We start from the raw sequence: 18,362 nt of genomic DNA, 5'->3' as shown, positions 1-18,362 counted from the left end.
GTGCTGACATAAATTATATAAGGAACACAGAAAATATTAATAATACAGATATAGAACAAATAATAACAATTAAGTAGACCTAGGTCTAGGACTAGGACTAGGCCTGACTTGTTAGTCATCACTTGACTAGGCTTGCCTCATTTATTCTAAATATATAAAAGGAAAAGGTGACTGACTGACTGATCTATCAACGCACAGCTCAAACTACTGGACGCATCGGGCTGAAATTTGGGATGCAGATAGCTATTATGACGTAGGCATCCGCAAAGAAAGGATTTTTGAAAATTCAACTAAAGGGGTGAAATTTGTGTAGTCCACGCGGACGAAGTCGCGAGCATAAGCTTGTTGTTAAATAAAGTTAATTAACTTACCAGCCAGGAGATGCTTACCAGTCAGTGACATTTACATATAGATGATCATGATGATGATGATGTAAGCGTAGGGAGGGTGGAAAAATCTGTAGTTTCTTTTGCTTCTCAGGTGGAAGAAGCGCCGGAGCTAGCTCTTAGTCTTAAGATGTGATGTGTGGCACAGTTATGTAAATAAACGTCTTTTCTTTCTTTCTTTCTAGTTTCAGTTTATGTCAGGTGGGTGGACCGTGGGGCGGGCCTCTAGGGTCTGGGAACTCTGGCTCTATAGCCCCTGCTTGGAGGTCCGTCTCCAACTGAAACATATCTTTCACCATCTGCGATATGTCCACGTTAAACGATAAGCATCGCTCGTACAACACCAAGTACCTGGCAAAGAGAAACTACTTTATTTAGAGTTTCCGGGACACTCGAGCGGCTTAATGGCATGGTACAGTGCCCGGCAAACAACTTGAGTATTAATGCGATTGGCTGGCGAATGGCGGGTGCACGCGATTGGTTGATTAATCGGCGTGAGTGCACGCGATTGGTTGATACGTCGACCTTCGCTTCCCGGATTCGCCAACTTTCTCCCACTAGTCACTACACTGCTGCATGCCCAAGTTGTTTGCCGGGTACAATATAGTTTTGTTTTGTTTGCTCAAGCAGCTTCAGCTAGTAAAAGGCATTTTTCTTATTTCTCGAATACTGAACGAATTTCGCGTCAAGCAGAAATATAAAATCCCATCGAGCACGACGTGCTTGCCGTCACGCCGCTTGACCATCTTGGAAGCCCTAGAGACCTGTGGCTCGATACGGTAGAATGACGGTTAGACTGTGACGACTGCAATGGGGTCTGATCGGCCGACACTCGCGCACTATTGGCTACAATGCATTGTTGCAAAAAGAATACCGTAAATTCAGCCAATCACAACAATTGCGGCAATAGAAATACCTACACAATCTGAAAATTCACAAGACAATCAGACGGACGGACAACGGAGGCTTAGTAATAGCAGAGATTATTTATTACGCAGTACCTTGTTAATAAATTATCTCTGGTAATAGGGGCTTAAGCTAAGCTGTGATAGCATATAGTGGTTAGGACGTCCGCCTTCTAATTGGAGGTCTGGGGTGCGATCCCGGGCACGCACCTCCAACTTTTCGGAGTTATGTGCGTTTTAAGTAATTAAATATCACTTGCTTTAACGGTGAAGGAAAACATCCTGAGGAAACCTGCATGCCTGAGAGTTCCCCATAATGTTCTCAAAGGTGTGTAAAGTCTATCAATCCGCACATGGCCAGCGTGTAGACTATGGTCAAAATCCTTGTCTCTGAGAGGAGACCCGTGCTCTGTAGTGAGCCGGCGATGGGTTGATCATGATGATGAATAGGGTCTTAGTAAACGTAATAGTAGGGGTTGGCACTCTTCTGGTACGGAACCTTAAAATTAAACTAGGTAACCTACCACATAAACTTTGTGTTTTTAGGAACGAACTTTTTCATCGTAGTGTAAAGGTTATCCATCTTGATCCTCAGTTGCATCAAGGACCCGTACATTAACGCTATACGGTACTCGGTCAGAGAGGCCAATTTCTTTCTCAGTTCTCTGGTCTCTCGCAGGCGTATTCTGGTCGCGTAGACCGACTGAGCCATCAGGTCTATAGCCTTGCTGACGAAGAACGGGTTTTGCCAGTATGCTTCTTCCTTGGGGAGCCTTCCACTTTGTCTGGCTTGCCGGCCCACCGTTCTGAATAAAAAAAAGCTGTGAGGTATTTTCTTTCTAATTGATGAATTAGCGAGACACGGTACGAGATTACAAATTCTCTCTTGTACTCTATCTCACTTACCTTATAGGTAACGCATGAATACGCACTGCCCAGCCAACGCTCAAGGGTTAAATTCAACATGGTCCCTGTATTAAAGACAACAGATACCATTTTCAGGGTTCCGTACCTCCAGAGAAAAAAGAATCCCTTAGAGGATCACTTTGTTAGCTGTCATATTATGTTGCTATACACATAGTGGGCTCGGTACAGCCAGGCGGTAGTGTTGGAAGCCGGGCGAGTAGGTAGTCTATCTTCTTCTCTAAATATATAAAAGGAAAAGGTGACTGACTGACTGACTGACTGTCTGACTGATCTATCAACGCACAGCTCAAACTTCTGGACGGATCAGGCTGAAATGTGGCATGCAGATAGCTATTATGACGTAGGCATCCGCTAAGAAAGGATTTTTGAAAATTCAACCCCTAAGGGGTTTGAAATTTTTGTAGTCCACATGGACGAAGTCGCGAGCTAGTTGTTGTAATATGACAAAGTTGCAGTAATCACTTATGTACTGAATCTTAATCGCTTTTTAGCGCTTACTGTAAACGCTAAGTCGATCGAACATAAGTAGATCGAGTTGTTCAATAATAAAATGTCGAATCGAATCAACAGACTATGACTAGATCATAGATAGACAGATCGACTATGTGTAGGTATAGTTATAAATCCTTACTTGTTAAATTCAATTTCGGCCATTAAATTCTTCTTCTTCGCTATTTTATACAAATCTTGGGCTCTGTCCGGGTGTAGTAAGCTGAAGTCCACATAATCTTCCTCGGATAGGTTTGTATTGTTGTAGTACAAATCATTTATGTCATTCTCGTCCGTAGTGCTTACTAACACTTTGGTTTTTAATATATTTGTTATGTTCTCACTCGCGAGTGAAGTGTTTGGGAAAACGTTTTCGGATCTCATGAAATTAACTTCTGAAAGAAAGACCAACTTCGCAGAAAGAAGAGATATTTATACTTTTTGGGTTAATACAAAACACTATACAAAAAAGAAAGCTGTGGTTAGGACATCCGCCTTATAATCGGAGGTGTGAAGTCTACCAATCCGCACATGGCCAGCGTGGTAGACTAGAGCCAAACTCTTCTCTCTGTTCTGCAGTGAGCCGGCGAAGGGTTGATCATACAAAAAAGAATATCACAAAAGGTAGCCCTTGTTTGTACGTACAAGCAATCTGAAGCCATATAGTGTAACTTTTTATTAAACTTACGAGTGATGAACGTAAATGATGAAAATATGCATTTTATTATGAGCTTTCTCATTTTTTGCTGTCAGTTACGACGGTGTATAACATGGCATCATAATTGAAACTAAAATTGTTAAGTACTAATTTTACATTTAATAGGTACGTATGTAATAAAATCCTGGTGTTCATTAAATTTTTATTTCGCTAATATATCTACATAAACATTTCAATTATAAGTCCCGCAAATTGCTATTGAGCTGGAACCATGTCTCATTAACATACAGTATGACGTCATTTTACGTATATTTAAGTAAAATATACCATAGGCTCGAAACTTCAGTCTAGTGCTGACGTCACTAAAATGGCCACCAGGCGCATTAGCAATTTGCGGCACTTATATGCAGTACCTATACCTCAAGTATAGGTTTGCTACTTGCTATACACATAGTCAACTCAGCACCTCAAGCAGTGGCGTGCACAGGGTTTGAAGCCAGGGTAATAATAATAATAATAAATATCGTTTATTGTTTCATTATTGCTAGTAGTAAGTATGTACAATGTTTTTATCTAATATTATATCTAAACTAAAAACTAACAATATACAATAAGGTCGCAAACTCAGCATAGCCGAGCACCGCTCACACTGCTCAGCGCTGGTTTTCAGTTTGCGCCATAATTTACATTGATTAATAAATAAAGACGCACCACGCCCGGTAGGGTAGGCATTAGTTAGGTAGGAACCTGTTTACTGGCAGGTCATAATGAAAAATATGCATTGAGCTTACAATTGGGGTAAGCAGTGCATTTATGCCTCTATGACATGCACGCTACTGACCTCAAGTATAGGTTTGCTACTTGCAATACACATAGTCAACACAGTCGGGTGGTAGAATCGGACATACATATTATGTAACGACACCGATTGACAAAAAGACCGCTCGTTCTGACCGCATGCAAGCATAGGTACATAACAGTACCCAGGTATATGAGTAGGTACTAACTCGATCGGGCGAAAAATTGCGAGGAAGATTGAGCTTCTCACACTCAGCCGGCATGCGTAAGCAGTGGCGGATTTGCAGTCTGGACCGCCCTAGGCCTCGGATTTCGTAAGTACCAGCCGCTCCTTTCTCAACACCCATTAATCATAGTCGTAGCCATGAGTTGATTGGGGGAGAAGGGGAGAGGGGGGGGGGGGGGAGGATTAAAAATTTACCTTTTGATTTGTCAGTAAAATACAATCCAATAGGAGCGCGAGCGCAGCAGGCGCAATTTTTTTTGCTAGCCGCCCTAGGCCCGGGCCTACTGGGCCTTAGGGCAAATCCGACACTGTCAGTGGCGGATTTGCAGTCTGGACCGCCCTAGGCCTCGGATTTCGTAAGCCGCTCCTTTCTCAACACCCATTAATCATAGTCGTAGCCATGAGTTGATTGGGGGAGAAGGGGAGAGGGGGGGGGGGGGATTAAAAATTTACCTTTTGATTTGTCAGTAAAATACAATCCAATAGGAGCGCGAGCGCAGCAGGCGCAATTTTTTTTGCTAGCCGCCCTAGGCCCGGGCCTACTGGGCCTTAGGGCAAATCCGCCACTGTGCGTGAGTCTTTAGGGGTGACACTTGGATAGCTGCAATTCTCTGTGATAGTTGCACACTACTTTGTATAAAAATCTATGTAAGTAGACTGTAGAGTAGGTATTTAAGGTTAGAAACCTTGAAATGCAATATTCAGCCATAGTTGATCACTAGTCATCGGAATTTTGTCAAGTGATCGACCAAGTAAAACAATATTTTAAAAATATGCTTCTGAAAAGAGCAACCGACGAGTTTCTTGCTGGTTCTTCTCGGTAGTGCAGGCATTTCGAAGCAGGTGGTAGGTTCAGTAACGATTTAAAAGCGCAAGTAAATGTTCATTTGAATAAAAAATCTTTATTATTATTTTTATTTATTTTACTTAGGTACCTATTGCAGAATATTTTACTTAGGTACCTATTGCAGAATATTTTAACACACAAAGTGAAAACATCGAAAAAAGCTGCCAAAGGCGTTCTCATCGGTAAATCAATCTTTTCCAGACAACCATTAGTAAAAAGAACTTATGAAAGAACGAGTTGGTGCGGCAAGCATTTTCAGGCCCTATACATTAGGTACTATAAAATGTTTCTATTATATTTCTAAGGTCCACCCGACGGATAGAAGTAAGCCCCGGGCTCGGGCTTGGTGTTGAGGATGCCATGGCGGTACTCGTAGCGCTCGTTGAGCCTCACCATCACCCACCACAGGTACAGGAAGTCTACGTGCAGCTTGACGACCTTGTGATGCAACACTAGGAAACGTGTGAGCGGCCAGCCTCTGTTCCAACAAAAACTCATTAGGTAGGTATATGCACTACGCTGACCATTGACTTATATATTACTTCGTATGGACAGGGCTATTGAACAAACAAAATGGCACCGACTCAGTGGTGCTTTAGCACCAATGCAACCTCAGTGACGTCTGGATTTCAAAGGGGTCGTTCATCATCAATCAATCGGGTCGTCAATCTAAGAGGTGGCGCTGATTTATTTGGTTCCAAAACCGTGAAAATTTTTATTCGCTTGACCATATCTTGTCATTTATATCGACTTAATTTAAATAGGGTAGAATAGAATTCGGTTTACAAAAACAGGTAAAATCTTAAAATCTAACTTAAGTAAGTCTACTTAAAATGTTTTGTGCCAACGTAAAAGCACAAAACTTACAAATAGGCACTTTCTAGGCAAGTGTGTAAATTAGTTCTCATCATTGCACTTGGTCAAGCGCTATTCTATTTAGCAAAACTTTTTATCTAACGCGTTGAGAAGAGACGAGACGCGGCGAGCGACTGAAAGTCGAGTAGATTGCAGCGCGGTAAGTGACAAGAGGAGTGGAGAGTTAGGTAGAGCCGTTGAGCTACGTAGGTTACCCTGGGTCTCCTACGGATCTCCTCATTTCTGATTTGATCACGTAGAGAAATATACCTCTCTCCATCGCCCACTTTGAGATTTCTTATGAGGCCAATAGTAGCGACCATGTCTCGGATCCATATGTCATCGAAGACTTTGGTTTTCAAGCACTGAGAATTTACATTTTCATTAGATAGGTTAGGTGATAAAATACACGCCACTTCACTTCGTCTGTGAGCGTTGTGTCATACTTAGTACTTACTTTCGTAGATTTTTCTTCATCGTCATGAAAGCATCCTGCACCTTCTTGTTGATGCGCAGAAGATTCCGGTAGATGAACGCGAGGCGATACGACGTGTCCCCCGGGTTGTAGTACGGGTCATTCTCTATCTGAATACGTAAAATAATTAATGATTAAATGAACTTACCTATACCTAAGTGAAGTTCTATCATAATTATACGAGGGCTTTGTCCGAAGAAATTAGCTTCAAAACATTCTTTATTAATCCAATACAAATAAATATATAACGGCAAGCGGCGCAAGTATGCCTCTCTTATAGAGAGTTACATTTTTGTGCCGTTTGCCGTGGAGACCCTGGGGCCATGGAGTCTTAGTGCTAAAAATTTTTTACGAGACATTTCACCGCGATTAATAGCCTCAACTGGTGACAGAAGGGCTGGCTCATTTTTTGCGCAGCGGATCAGCCTGGCTGTCCAGCGCGGAAATGCAGCCAGTATTCTTGGCACCATTCCACGCGGTCATGATTTATATAGTAATTAGATAAGGCTAGCTTTAAGTTTTATTGTATTAAAAAAAAAAAAAAAAAAAAAATCAATTTATTATTCAAACAAAAGCGTGATAGCCTAGTCACCTCATACTCGGGGGATCCGGGGCTCGATCCCGGGCACGTACTCATAAGTTGCGTAACTGCAGGTTTCCTCACGATGTTTTCCTTCATCGTTAAATTAAGTGATAGGTATTTGATTGCTTAAAATGCACACAACTCTGATTTTTGAAAAGTTAGAGATGCGTGTCCGAGATGGAATCATGGACACCCAGAACCCAGAATAGAAGGCCGAAGTGTTAAATACTAAGTATATGCTATCACCCCTACACCTTCGATTCGCTTTTATATTATTAGATCATAATATATCATAATTAATCAAATCAAATCAAATGATTAAATGATCAATGCCTCGCTGCGGTGGTCTCGACGAGGTTTTAGATTTAAGTTTATTAATAGTTTATTTGTTAACCATTGATAATAAGATATAATAATAATGAAAATTAATCAAATGGTTTTATTTTATTTGATTAGATATATGAAACCATTTGATTTGATTTGATTAGATATACTTACATTGTTTTTGTATTACTGTTAGCTTGAGATCGAGAGAGACTTTGCTCAGATTTTATTTAGAGTTAAAACGTGGCAGATTTATGCCTTAGCTCGACTTGGCGGGGGCACTCCCGTGCCTCCAGAACCAGATATATAAGTTTCAAGAATACAACGGTTGGACCAGCCGGGGTCCAAGCATAACACCCGCTTGAAAGAAAATCTTCCGATACGTCGTACGCATACGTCAGCACACTGCTCCCGTACAAGATGTTTTGTTGGCTATTAAAATAAGTGCTTAAAAACCTGCTTGATCTTATGTCGCGCCATGTATATCGTCTGCAGCATCAGGTCGTAGATCTTGGTCTGCACCAGCACCTTGCTCGCCCAGGACCAGACGCTCCAGCTGCCAATCCAGGCCAGTCTCCTGGTGTTGTAGTCCTTCACCAGCAAGTTGTTTTCATCGCTCGTATTCGTGCTAAATGCCTCTGGAGGATTTTCTATTATTGTGTTGTTCTACTGTTAAAAAGTAGATAATGCCTGCGACTTCGTCTGCGTGGATTTAGGTTTTTTTAAAATCCCGTGGGAGCTATTTCCTTTACTGGATAAAGGTCTGCACCAAATCCTCCATACTAATATTATAAATGCGAAAGTGTGTTTGTCTGTCTGCTAGCCTTTAACGGCCCATCCATTCAACGGATTTTGACGAAATTTGGTACAGAGATATCTTGCATCCCGGAGAAGGACATAGGGACACTTTTTATCTCGGAAAATCAAAAAGTTCCCTCGGGATTTTTACGACCCGGGACGAAGTCGCGGGCATCATCTAGTAGATAATAATTACTACGTATTGCCCGTATTTCACCCCCTTAGGGGTTGAATTTCCAAAAACCCTCTCTTAGCGGATGCCTACGTCATAATAATAATCTGCATACCCAGCCCGATCCGTCCAGTAGTTTGAGCTGTGCGTTGATAGATCAGTCAGTCAGTCAGTCACCCTTTCCTTTTATATATTTAAGACGAATATGTATGCTACAATATACTCACTGCTGTATACTTCAATCTTCTCACGAAATTTACTCATATTTAGTGTCTCCAAGTCAATGTCTATATTCCTGACAACTGCACCTGCACCAACTGCTGGTGTTGTGATGGCTCCTGTATCTTTCGGGTCTTCGGAAAGAGATTTGAAAATGTCGTTGATCTTTGGGAAATCATCTCTTTCGCTAGAGGTCAAAGTGATGACATAAACTGAAAATATGACGACTGAAATTTTGACGACCTCTCTGGCGCAGTGGTGAACGCCGCGGTCTTATAGTGGGGGGCCATGATTTTGATTCCGGATTACTTAATATAATAATTAAAATAACGTATTCATCGGAACTCATGATTCAATTTAGAAAATTCTTTCACTGATAGATAGCTAAGTACCTACAGTGCACGGCCGAAAGTAATGTACATCGACCTTTAGATGGAGATAGGAGATTTGTAGAGCGTTGTCCCTGTCGTTGAGACCGACAAAATGTCATATAGGTATGAGTGACAGAGACAACGCTCTACAAAGCCGAAATGTCATTCTAAAGGCCGATGTACATTATTTTCGGTCGCGTACTATGTACATTATCCCCGAGCCTATATAAATTATTTCAGCGGACGAAGTCGTGGACAAAAGCTAGTAATTTCTAAACTGGCTCAGTCTGGTATCCTGCCGGATTGGGATTGCGGGTTAACCTTCAAGGTTAACCCGCTCCCATCTTGGGCTGAATTGTAACTTATCATCAATTGAGATCTAAGGAGTGCCAAACACTACGTGGGCAAAGGTTTATTTACATTAATAATAAATAAATTATTTTTATTTTTTATTTACATTAATGCTAAGCGACAGTTAAAAAAATACTCACCAACCAAATATAAAATACATTTCATAACAAAATTACTCATATTTAAAACTATTTGTTCAATTAAATTATTTTCACAAGGTGCGGTAGGTAATAATAATTATTATAATTCGATATTTATGAGTAAATCGAAAATAATTTTGTTAGGGGTTTAACAGTGTTCCAGTGTGCTTAAAAGAAAATACTGTGAATACAAGGTTATAACGAAAATTGTTATCACATAAAACACAATTAAAACAGTTTTATTATTTTTATTTCTTACTTATCGCTTATTAGAAGTACCTATGCCTACTTATTGTTGTGATTGTTATAAAAAGCCATAAAATATTATAGGTAGGTATAAAATTAATGTGTTTCTGCAAAATAAAGAAATTGAATTGAATTGAATTGAGGTATATAAATCAGAGACTAGCCAAAGTCGGCCTTCTAAGTTCAAGGGTTTGGGCTGGTCGTTGATGAGTCAGTCAGTGAGTCAGGACTTTTTTATGACGTAATGATGATTGATAGCTGTTGCCCATTGCAACGTTGCCCGTGTAGAATTTTTAGGGGACTATTACAGAAGGTGTGATATCATATTGAGACAGGTAGGTAGTCAAAATTGCTCTAATTGGCTGAATTAAAAGTACTGTACACGTGCGCATCATGAACGTGGGATGCTGGAGCGTCCACGACGCGAATCTAGTATACGTGCACACCTACGGCACCGATTTGTGGTCGAGTAGGTGTGCAATGTGCATGGCATCATTAGATATCGTGGGAGGCGACCGCCGCGACGTTTCCGCTTCTCAGTTACTTTGGTCGCGCAGGTTTCGATGATGCTTTATGGTTTATATAAACTTTGGTGATATGGAGCTTTCTTGATTGTCGGATTCTCTATGGGCGGGTCGGCTTTGATGATACATTGGCAATTGGAGACGGTTTCTTATCGATTTCCCTTATAAAGCGGACGGTGTCCTTTAAAGCATAAAATAGGTTATTTTATTGCCACACATTAAAATAATCTAATCGAATCATCGGGATATGAGGGTGAGGGACTAGAGAGTGTACCTGGGCTTACAAAACATGTCTTCTAGTCTAGTCTTCGATAAGAATGTCAGCCAATCAGGAGATCATTATTTTTCTTTGCTAGCTGATGCCTGCTACTTCGTTCGCGTGGAATTATGTTTTTTAAAATCGTGTGGGAACTTTGATATTCTGGGATAAAATGTCACTCTCCAGGTCTTCAACTATACCCATGCAAAAAAACACGTCAATCCGTTTCTCCGTTGCGACGTGATTAAAGGACAAACCAACTAACCAATAAACCAACAAACAAACACACTTTCACATTTATAATATGGGCAGTGATTAGTTTTTCTGTCCAGAAAGTCTCTGTAGCTAACTGTAGTTGGAAAGTTGGCGGTGTTACACGCCCGTGCCCACGTTAATTTGTTGGTCCTGCGCCTGGTCTCTGCTCATCGATGGGCTGCTGTGGCCGATGTTCGACCAGGAGAGCATAGAACAGAGAAGAGAACATAAAAGAGAACCTTTATATCAACGTCGTACCGCACCATTCGCTCGTAGAACTTGAGTAAGGCTTTCAGGCTGCGGGAGTAATGTTTCTCCAGCGCCTGCGCGAAGCTGGTTATCTTCTGCTGCTCGTACTTGATGATGCGCAGTCTGCTCATGAGATAGCCGATCTTGTACCGCTTGTCCAAGCGCAAGTCGTCTGCACGCTTTAGGACTAAGGCCTTTTTAACCACAATCCTGTAACGACATCAGGTTCAAAACCTCTATTACAATGAGGAGGTTTCCAGGCAACGTTCGAGAAAATTTTCATAGATGGCGCTGAATTTTACAACCACTAAATATGAAAAATAATACCTATATCTATATGATCTATGCTTTAATGTTTAGGTCGTGTCAATCAATGACATAGATGAAGAGTAAAAGCTAGCGTGCACTGCAATTTTCCTTACTTTCTTCGCCACAAAATCTGTGAACTATAATAGAAGTAATTAATTAATTTCGCATCCTATTTAAATTTAAAAGTTTAAAGCATAGATGTTATAGATATGTGCGTTTTTAAATAATTAAAATATCACTTGCTTTAACGGTGAAGGAAAACATCGAAGGAGGAATTTGTCACTACAACTAATACTCTTAGAATAGAACAAAACAATATTAAGTCGGAAATAGGAAAATTAGATAAGAAATTAACAAATCTCTCCTTAAACATTAGGACGGAACTGAATAACCTACAGACTGCCTCCTCCGGATTAAAAAGTGAATTAAACGACACTATCGAAAAATTATCACATGAAAACTCTCATAACTACTCTAAATTGCAAAGCAGACAGGATCATGTGGAAAAAGAGATCGATGATCTTAGGGCATCCATCCAATTTACTTCTCAACAGTATGATGACTTGAAAGCTGGCTCGAGTTCTTCAACCAGTAACTCCAAAAGAATTGACTCACTGAACGAAGAACTTTCTTCGACAAAAAATAAGTTGCACGAGCTACAAAGTGAACTTGATGACCAACAGCAACGGGACCGCTTCCTAAATATCGAAATCGTCGGCTTACCGGAACGAAAAAACGAAAACCTTGCTAAGCTTGTAATAGATATGTCAGAGTATATAAACGCCCCTATTACATTTCAGGATATTGATCATATTCACAGAGTTCAGCCACGCCAACAGTTAGACGGGCGGTCTAGAGTTGTCGTGTGTAAATTAAGGTCGCGAGTCGCAAAAAGTAATATATTAGCGGGATTTCGGAAAGCGCGCGGCCTAAATACGGAGAACATCGGCATTGACGGACCTGCAGTCAAAATCTTCATACGTGAACATTTGACATCAAAAAACAAAGATTTATACAAGGAAACCCGCCGAGCTTGCGATCAGAGGGGCTTTAAGTACTGTTGGATAAAAAACTGCAAAATCTTAGTGAGAAAAAACGACAATTGTCCTTTTTTTCAAGTAAATACAGTAGAAGACTTAAAAAAGATAAAATGATTAGAATATTAATTAGGTATTTAGCTAGTATATATCTTAAAATTATTTGTTTCATTTTAGAACTGTATTTCAGTTTAATTGGAAGCACACTCATCACACTATTTCAATACACACACCCAATCACACTATTCTGTTTATCATTATGTAAGAAAAATATATACCATCGTTCCCACACCTTTACACTAATTAACTCAGTCGCTTTTATCATACGAGTAACATTTGTCAATATTAATAATATACTCGCGGTGCACATTAAGCTAACCAGCACAGTTAATATCTCATATTACGTCTATTTTTCAAATAAGTTTCTTAATTTCCTGAATATAAAATCCAAACATATTCTAGTAGATATTTTTTACATTCCAATTTTCAAACTATTTTGTTAATATTATTTTGGTATACTTAATTATATCTCAAAATGGATAGGACTGGATTAAAAATTTATTACCAGAATGTTCGTGGTATAAGAACAAAAACAAATGACCTATACAGAAATATTTTACTATATGACTACGACGTAATAGTATTAACCGAAACCTGGCTAACGGTTAGTATTGGAGACAGGGAATTTTGCGATTTAAGATATGACTTATTCAGACATGACAGGGACCTCTCAGCTTCTAATAAATCAATCGGAGGCGGTGTCGTGATATGCGTAAAACGAAGTTTAAATGCTACTGTATTGGACCTCAAGTCATCATGCCGCGCATTAGATGCGGTATCGATAAGTATTCCATCGCGTTCTTTACACTCAAAGAAAGATCTGCATATTCTTGCAACGTACATACCTGGGAATACGAACACTCAATCAAATCTACTCGAGGAACTCCTACTGTCGATTCATGAACATAACAATAAAATGGAAAATAGTAACTTTATGATTGTAGGGGATTTTAATATGCCCTTCATACAATGGTCTACGAATGGGCCTTCTTTCATGAATAAAGGGTCTCAGAAAGTACAAGAAGCAGGCATTAAACTAATTCAATACTTAAATTTGATGGGGTTAACGCAACAATCGTTTTTTAAAAATTCACATAATAATATTTTGGATCTTGTGTTCTCAAATATTTCTTTAGAATTATCTCTCGAGCTATCTCCTTTGCTAAAAAAAGATGATTTCCATCCGGTTTTATTAATCGAAGTACCTATTTCATCAACCAAACCATTAAAAAATGATCCTCATCTAAAATTTAAATTTCAAAAGGCAAACTATGACGTCATAGTGAACCATTTGATGACGATTCCATGGGGTGCATGCCTTAATAAGGGTTCTTTGGACGAGGCGGTTGATTGTTTCTACGAAAATATTTACGAAAGTATCTTTAGGTTTGTACCCTTAGTGGTGACGAGAAGGAGAGATGTGTATCCAAAGTGGTACAGTGAATCACTTGTAAAAATTATACAAGAAAAATCCAAGGTCCATAGACGTTGGAAAAAATTTCAAGACCCCTTGGACTACCAGGAATTTTCCAGGTTGAGAAAGAGAGCACGCGATGTAGAATCCGAATGCTACAATAAATATACTGAGCTAACCGAATATTGCTTAAAAAAAGATTCAAAGTGTTTTTGGTCATATATAAAATCCAAGCGTAACACTACCAATTTACCGAGAAAGCTAGTTTATAAAAATGTCGAATCCATTAGTAATAAGGATCACGCGGCTCAGTTTAACAAATTCTTTTACAACGTTTTTTCTCAGCCACTTAAGGAATATCCTTCTTTGGAGCTCAGACCTCCAACAAACTCTAGTACGTCGCATATTCATTCCCTCAAAGTTGATATTAACGAAATTTCAAAAAGTATAGGCCAGCTCGATACATCTAAAAGCGCGGGAAGTGACAACATATCACCTTACTTTATTAAACACGCAGGTAAGGCTCTCATTACACCTTTAAGTATTATTTTCAATAGGTCAATAGCAGAAGGATCCTTTCCGTCTAAGTGGAAAGAAGCTCACATTGTTCCAATATATAAAAAGGGCAACAAAAGTCACGTAGAAAACTATCGCCCTGTTTCCATCTTAAACGTATTTGGCAAAATGCTCGAAAAAATTGTATATGGTTCAATATATCCCATTATTACAAAGGCGATCCCAACTGAACAACACGGTTTTTTAAAAGGGCGATCTACATTATCCAATTTAATAACATTTACCGAAGACATACTGTCCTCAATGGATAACCGCGTACAGGTTGACGTGATCTACACTGATTTTGAAAAAGCGTTCGACCGTGTGGATCACGTCATCCTGTTAAGGAAATTGGAGTATCTGGGTATACACGGAGATCTTCTGAGGTGGGTTAAATCGTACCTGACTAATCGTTCTCAAGCTGTTGTTGTTGGTGGCTGTAAATCCGATTTTTGTGAGATCCCCTCTGGAGTTCCACAAGGCTCGCATCTGGGTCCTTTATTTTATAACATATATTTGTACGACATTGATAAATGTTTTTTTAACTCAAAGTTTTTAATGTACGCTGACGATACTAAAATATACTTAGGCATTAATAGCGTGGATGATTGTGAGAAATTACAGAGTGACCTTAATAGACTTTCTCGCTATTACAAAGAAAATAGAATACAAGTTAATATAAGTAAATGTCAGCATATAAGTTTTACGAGAAATAAAAGTCCAATACAATTTAATTACACAATCGATGGTCAAACTATCTCCAAAATTGATAAGGTACGGGATTTGGGAGTTATACTGGACAATAAAATGTCATTCAATCCTCATATTGAAACAATCACTAACAAAGCTTTCTCTATGCTTGGCTTTGTTTTAAGAACCTGTAAGCCCTTCAAGAAAATAAGCACACTTAAGACTATTTATTCTGCATATGTGCGTAGCAACTTAGAATATTGTAGTAACATTTGGTCACCTTGCTATATAAAACCTATTGAAGCAATAGAGAGGATACAGCGCAAGTTTATTAAACATTTAAACTTTCGTACATACTTTGAGTCACCAGACTATAAGGAAAGCTGTAAACACTATAAAATACAAACCTGTGGGCAAAGGAGGCAAATAGCGGACATGTTAGTGCTATATGATATTATAAACGCTAAAATTGATAGTCCGAATCTTTTATCCAAAATTAAATTAGTTGCACCCCCCAAACGTACTCGTCATACATCACTACTCCGTGTGCCTTTTAAAAGGAAAAATTACTCCCAAAACTCTGCTATTACTAGAATGACACGCACCTATAACAAACATTATTCCGATATTGACCTTTTCCGCTATTCTAAAAAGACATATAAGCGACACATTTCACAATTTCACCAATAACTATTTTACTTTATTTTATTTAAACGTAACATACTTAACTTCACATACATGGACGCGTAATTAACGCTACACATACACTGAACACACACACACGACTCACACACACACACACACACACACACACACACACACACACACACACACACACACACTTTATATTTGTTTCATAATTTACTTGTTTTTTTTTTTCCTTTTTAATCTAGGCTTCCAAGGATACTATGTTTTTATTTCCTTCATACACTTAGTTTTGATATAATGTCATGTACTTAGCCAATAATTGTTATTTTTTTTTTTTTTTTTGTTCCTCTGTATGAAATAATTTTAACTCACTCTTATATATTGTTAATTTTTCGAGAAAATCTATAATTGGCCATACTTCTGTAATTAGCATTTAAGAAACTTATTGCATTATTTCGCTGTTGATTTTCCTATAATAAATAAAATAAAATAAATAAATAAATAAATCGTGAGGAAACCTGCATGCCTGAGAGTTCTCCATAATGTTCTCAAAGGTGTGTGAAGTCTGCCAATCCGCACTTGGCCAGCGTGGTAGACTATGGCCAAAACCCTTCTCACTCTGAGAGGAGACCCGTGCTCTGTAGTGAGCCGGCGATGGGTTGATCATGATGATGATGATGATGAACATTTGCAGCACCAGAAGAAATTCGTGGTTCCAGCTGACCTCGCGTGCACGATCCACTGTAAATTCATGTTCGACATTCTCTTCTTTTTCCTATTTTCTATTCCATATGTTGCATTCGCACCAAAGATCGCTGTCACCCACGACCATTCTACGTCTTCATTGTCCGTCCACCCTCGCCACCTCCCATTATACCTCCGGGTTTCATTCTGGAGGATCCTGGTGATGTCATTGAACTCTGCTACGTCTGCCGTCATCGCTTTAGGTCGCAAATAATCCAACTCCTCAAACTTGAAAACATCTTCTTTCCTCTTGGCCAACTCCTGTTCTTCTATAAGTTGAGTTTCAAATCAAACGAAAATAAAAAACGGAGTTCAAAGGAAACCGAAAGCCCGGTGTGTAATTTTTATTTTATTGTATACTAGCTTATGCTCGCGACTTCGTCCGCATGGACTACTTTCTAAATTTCAAACCCCTATTTCACCCCCTTAGAAGTTGAATTTTCAAAAATCCTTTCTTAGCGGATGCCTACGTCATAATAGCTATCTGCATGCCAAATTTCAGCCCGATCCGTCCAGTAGTTTGAGCTGTGCGTTGATAGATCAGTCAGTCAGTCAGTCAGTTGGTCAGTCAGTCAGTCAGTCACATTTTCCTTTTATATATTTAGACTTCGTCCGCGTGGTTTGAGGTTTTTAAAAATCCCGTGGGAACTCTTTGATTTTCCGGGATAAAAAGTAGCCTATGTGACTATGTCACTCTCCAGGTCTTTATCTATACCCATGCAAAAAATAACGTAAATCCGTTGCACCGTTGCGACGTGATTGAAGGACAAACCAACAATCCAATGAACCAACAAACAAACACACTTACGCATTTATAACAAGGGTACCTACTGACTAGATGATGCTCGCGACTTCGTCCGCGTGGTTTTAGGTTTTTAAAAATCCTGTGCGAACTCTTTGATGTTCCGGGTAGCCTATTCCTATCCCTACCTTATATCCTTCCCCGGGATGTAAGCTAAATCTTTACCGAATTTCATCAAAATCGGTTAAACCGTTGGGCTGTGAAAAAGACACGATTTTGTATATATAATATTAGTTTTAGTATGGATATAAAAGGAAAGCTGACTGAAAAGCTATATATCTGAATAAAAAATAAAAAATCGAGTTTCTCTCACCCTGTGTATCGTCTGTTTCACTTGGTTCACTGTCCAGCGGGGGCAGAAACATATCGTCCATATTGGTAATATCACCGTACAAAAGGTTTGCCAAGCCAAAGAAATTGTCATAAATAGTCATGTTAAATGTCTCGTTGTCGTCTATAGAAAACCCTAGAACAACATTAAAATTCTTTCCTATATTTTTTTTTTTTTAAAGAATATTAGCCATGTTAAATGACTAATATTCCCCTTTTAATTACGTCGATATAAAGTTTTCTTTTTTCTTTTTCAATTCCCTGACGGATACCTATAGTCGTCATCATCATCATTATCAACCAACAGTCGTCTACTGCGGGGCATAGATGTCCTGTCGGGTTTACGGATCTCCTGGGTCATCTTTTGTGTTATTAGGGGTAGAAAATGCTATTTTTGACTAGTATTTAATATTACTAAGTAAAGAATTCCAGGTATTCCTTCCAACCGAAGCTGAGAAAAATAATATGCGTTGTCTCGTATATTTTTCTTTCTTATAAATTATCACTTACCATCAACTTTGGACATAAAACACAACATTAAAATCATGATCATAATAATATTCTTATTGTTGTAACAATTTTTCTATTTTATAATAAACATTATTAATGAATCTTTATGTAAAATTATCATTTATAGCACATACTACCTTATTTACTACCGTAATAATCTTAATCGATAAAATTAACTGTCCATTAAATTAAGCCTTAATAAATTT

General features: G+C 39.0%; 4 protein-coding genes across 4 annotated transcripts in view; all 4 read right to left on the bottom strand.

Annotated features, from left to right (window-relative positions):
• The window catches only part of LOC117988377 (sperm-associated antigen 7 homolog), a 396,860-nt gene that overhangs the window by 57,872 nt on the left and 320,626 nt on the right, over window positions 1-18,362 (bottom strand). The gene's annotated exons all lie outside the window — the stretch shown is intronic.
• On the bottom strand, window positions 584-3,091 carry LOC138403268 (uncharacterized). The gene is made up of 3 exons (XM_069503138.1): window positions 2,850-3,091; window positions 1,816-2,097; window positions 584-737 (listed from the first exon to the last, which is right to left on the bottom strand). The coding sequence occupies exons 1-3, from the start codon at window positions 3,089-3,091 to the stop codon at window positions 584-586; spliced, it is 678 nt and encodes a 225-aa protein (XP_069359239.1).
• On the bottom strand, window positions 5,537-8,736 carry LOC117988491 (uncharacterized). Its single transcript, XM_069503137.1, has 4 exons — window positions 8,671-8,736; window positions 7,930-8,111; window positions 6,549-6,676; window positions 5,537-5,714 (listed from the first exon to the last, which is right to left on the bottom strand). Exons 1-4 carry the CDS (start codon window positions 8,705-8,707, stop codon window positions 5,537-5,539), a joined length of 525 nt encoding a protein of 174 aa, XP_069359238.1. The 5' UTR covers window positions 8,708-8,736.
• On the bottom strand, window positions 10,976-18,172 carry LOC117988378 (uncharacterized). Its single transcript, XM_034975511.2, has 4 exons — window positions 18,157-18,172; window positions 17,630-17,782; window positions 16,495-16,783; window positions 10,976-11,267 (listed from the first exon to the last, which is right to left on the bottom strand). Exons 1-4 carry the CDS (start codon window positions 18,170-18,172, stop codon window positions 10,976-10,978), a joined length of 750 nt encoding a protein of 249 aa, XP_034831402.2.

This window comes from Maniola hyperantus, chromosome 14 (assembly GCF_902806685.2).
Source record: "Maniola hyperantus chromosome 14, iAphHyp1.2, whole genome shotgun sequence".
Lineage (NCBI taxonomy): Eukaryota > Metazoa > Arthropoda > Insecta > Lepidoptera > Nymphalidae > Maniola > Maniola hyperantus.
This window is presented reverse-complemented; position numbering and strand designations above follow the sequence as displayed.

Bases quoted from the DNA above. Each gene is read 5' to 3' on its own strand.
- LOC138403268 (XM_069503138.1), bottom strand. From the start codon at position 3,091: ATGAGATCCGAAAACGTTTTCCCAAACACTTCACTCGCGAGTGAGAAC. The intron at 2,098-2,849 runs GTAAGGATTTAT...TTTTTTATTCAG, and splicing joins GCCGAAATTGAATTTAACAA to AACGGTGGGCCGGCAAGCCA. The intron at 738-1,815 runs GTAGGTTACCTA...TCTCTTTGCCAG, and splicing joins AAAAACACAAAGTTTATGTG to GTACTTGGTGTTGTACGAGC.
- LOC117988491 (XM_069503137.1), bottom strand. From the start codon at position 8,707: ATGAGTAAATTTCGTGAGAAGATTGAAGTATACAGCA. The intron at 6,677-7,929 runs GTTTTTAAGCAC...TTACGTATTCAG, and splicing joins CGCGACATAAGATCAAGCAG to ATAGAGAATGACCCGTACTA. The intron at 5,715-6,548 runs GTAAGTACTAAG...TTGTTGGAACAG, and splicing joins ATGAAGAAAAATCTACGAAA to AGGCTGGCCGCTCACACGTT.
- LOC117988378 (XM_034975511.2), bottom strand. The intron at 16,784-17,629 runs GTGAGAGAAACT...CTCAACTTATAG, and splicing joins TGAAACAGACGATACACAGG to AAGAACAGGAGTTGGCCAAG. The intron at 11,268-16,494 runs GTCAGCTGGAAC...ATGTCGTTACAG, and splicing joins CAGTGGATCGTGCACGCGAG to GATTGTGGTTAAAAAGGCCT.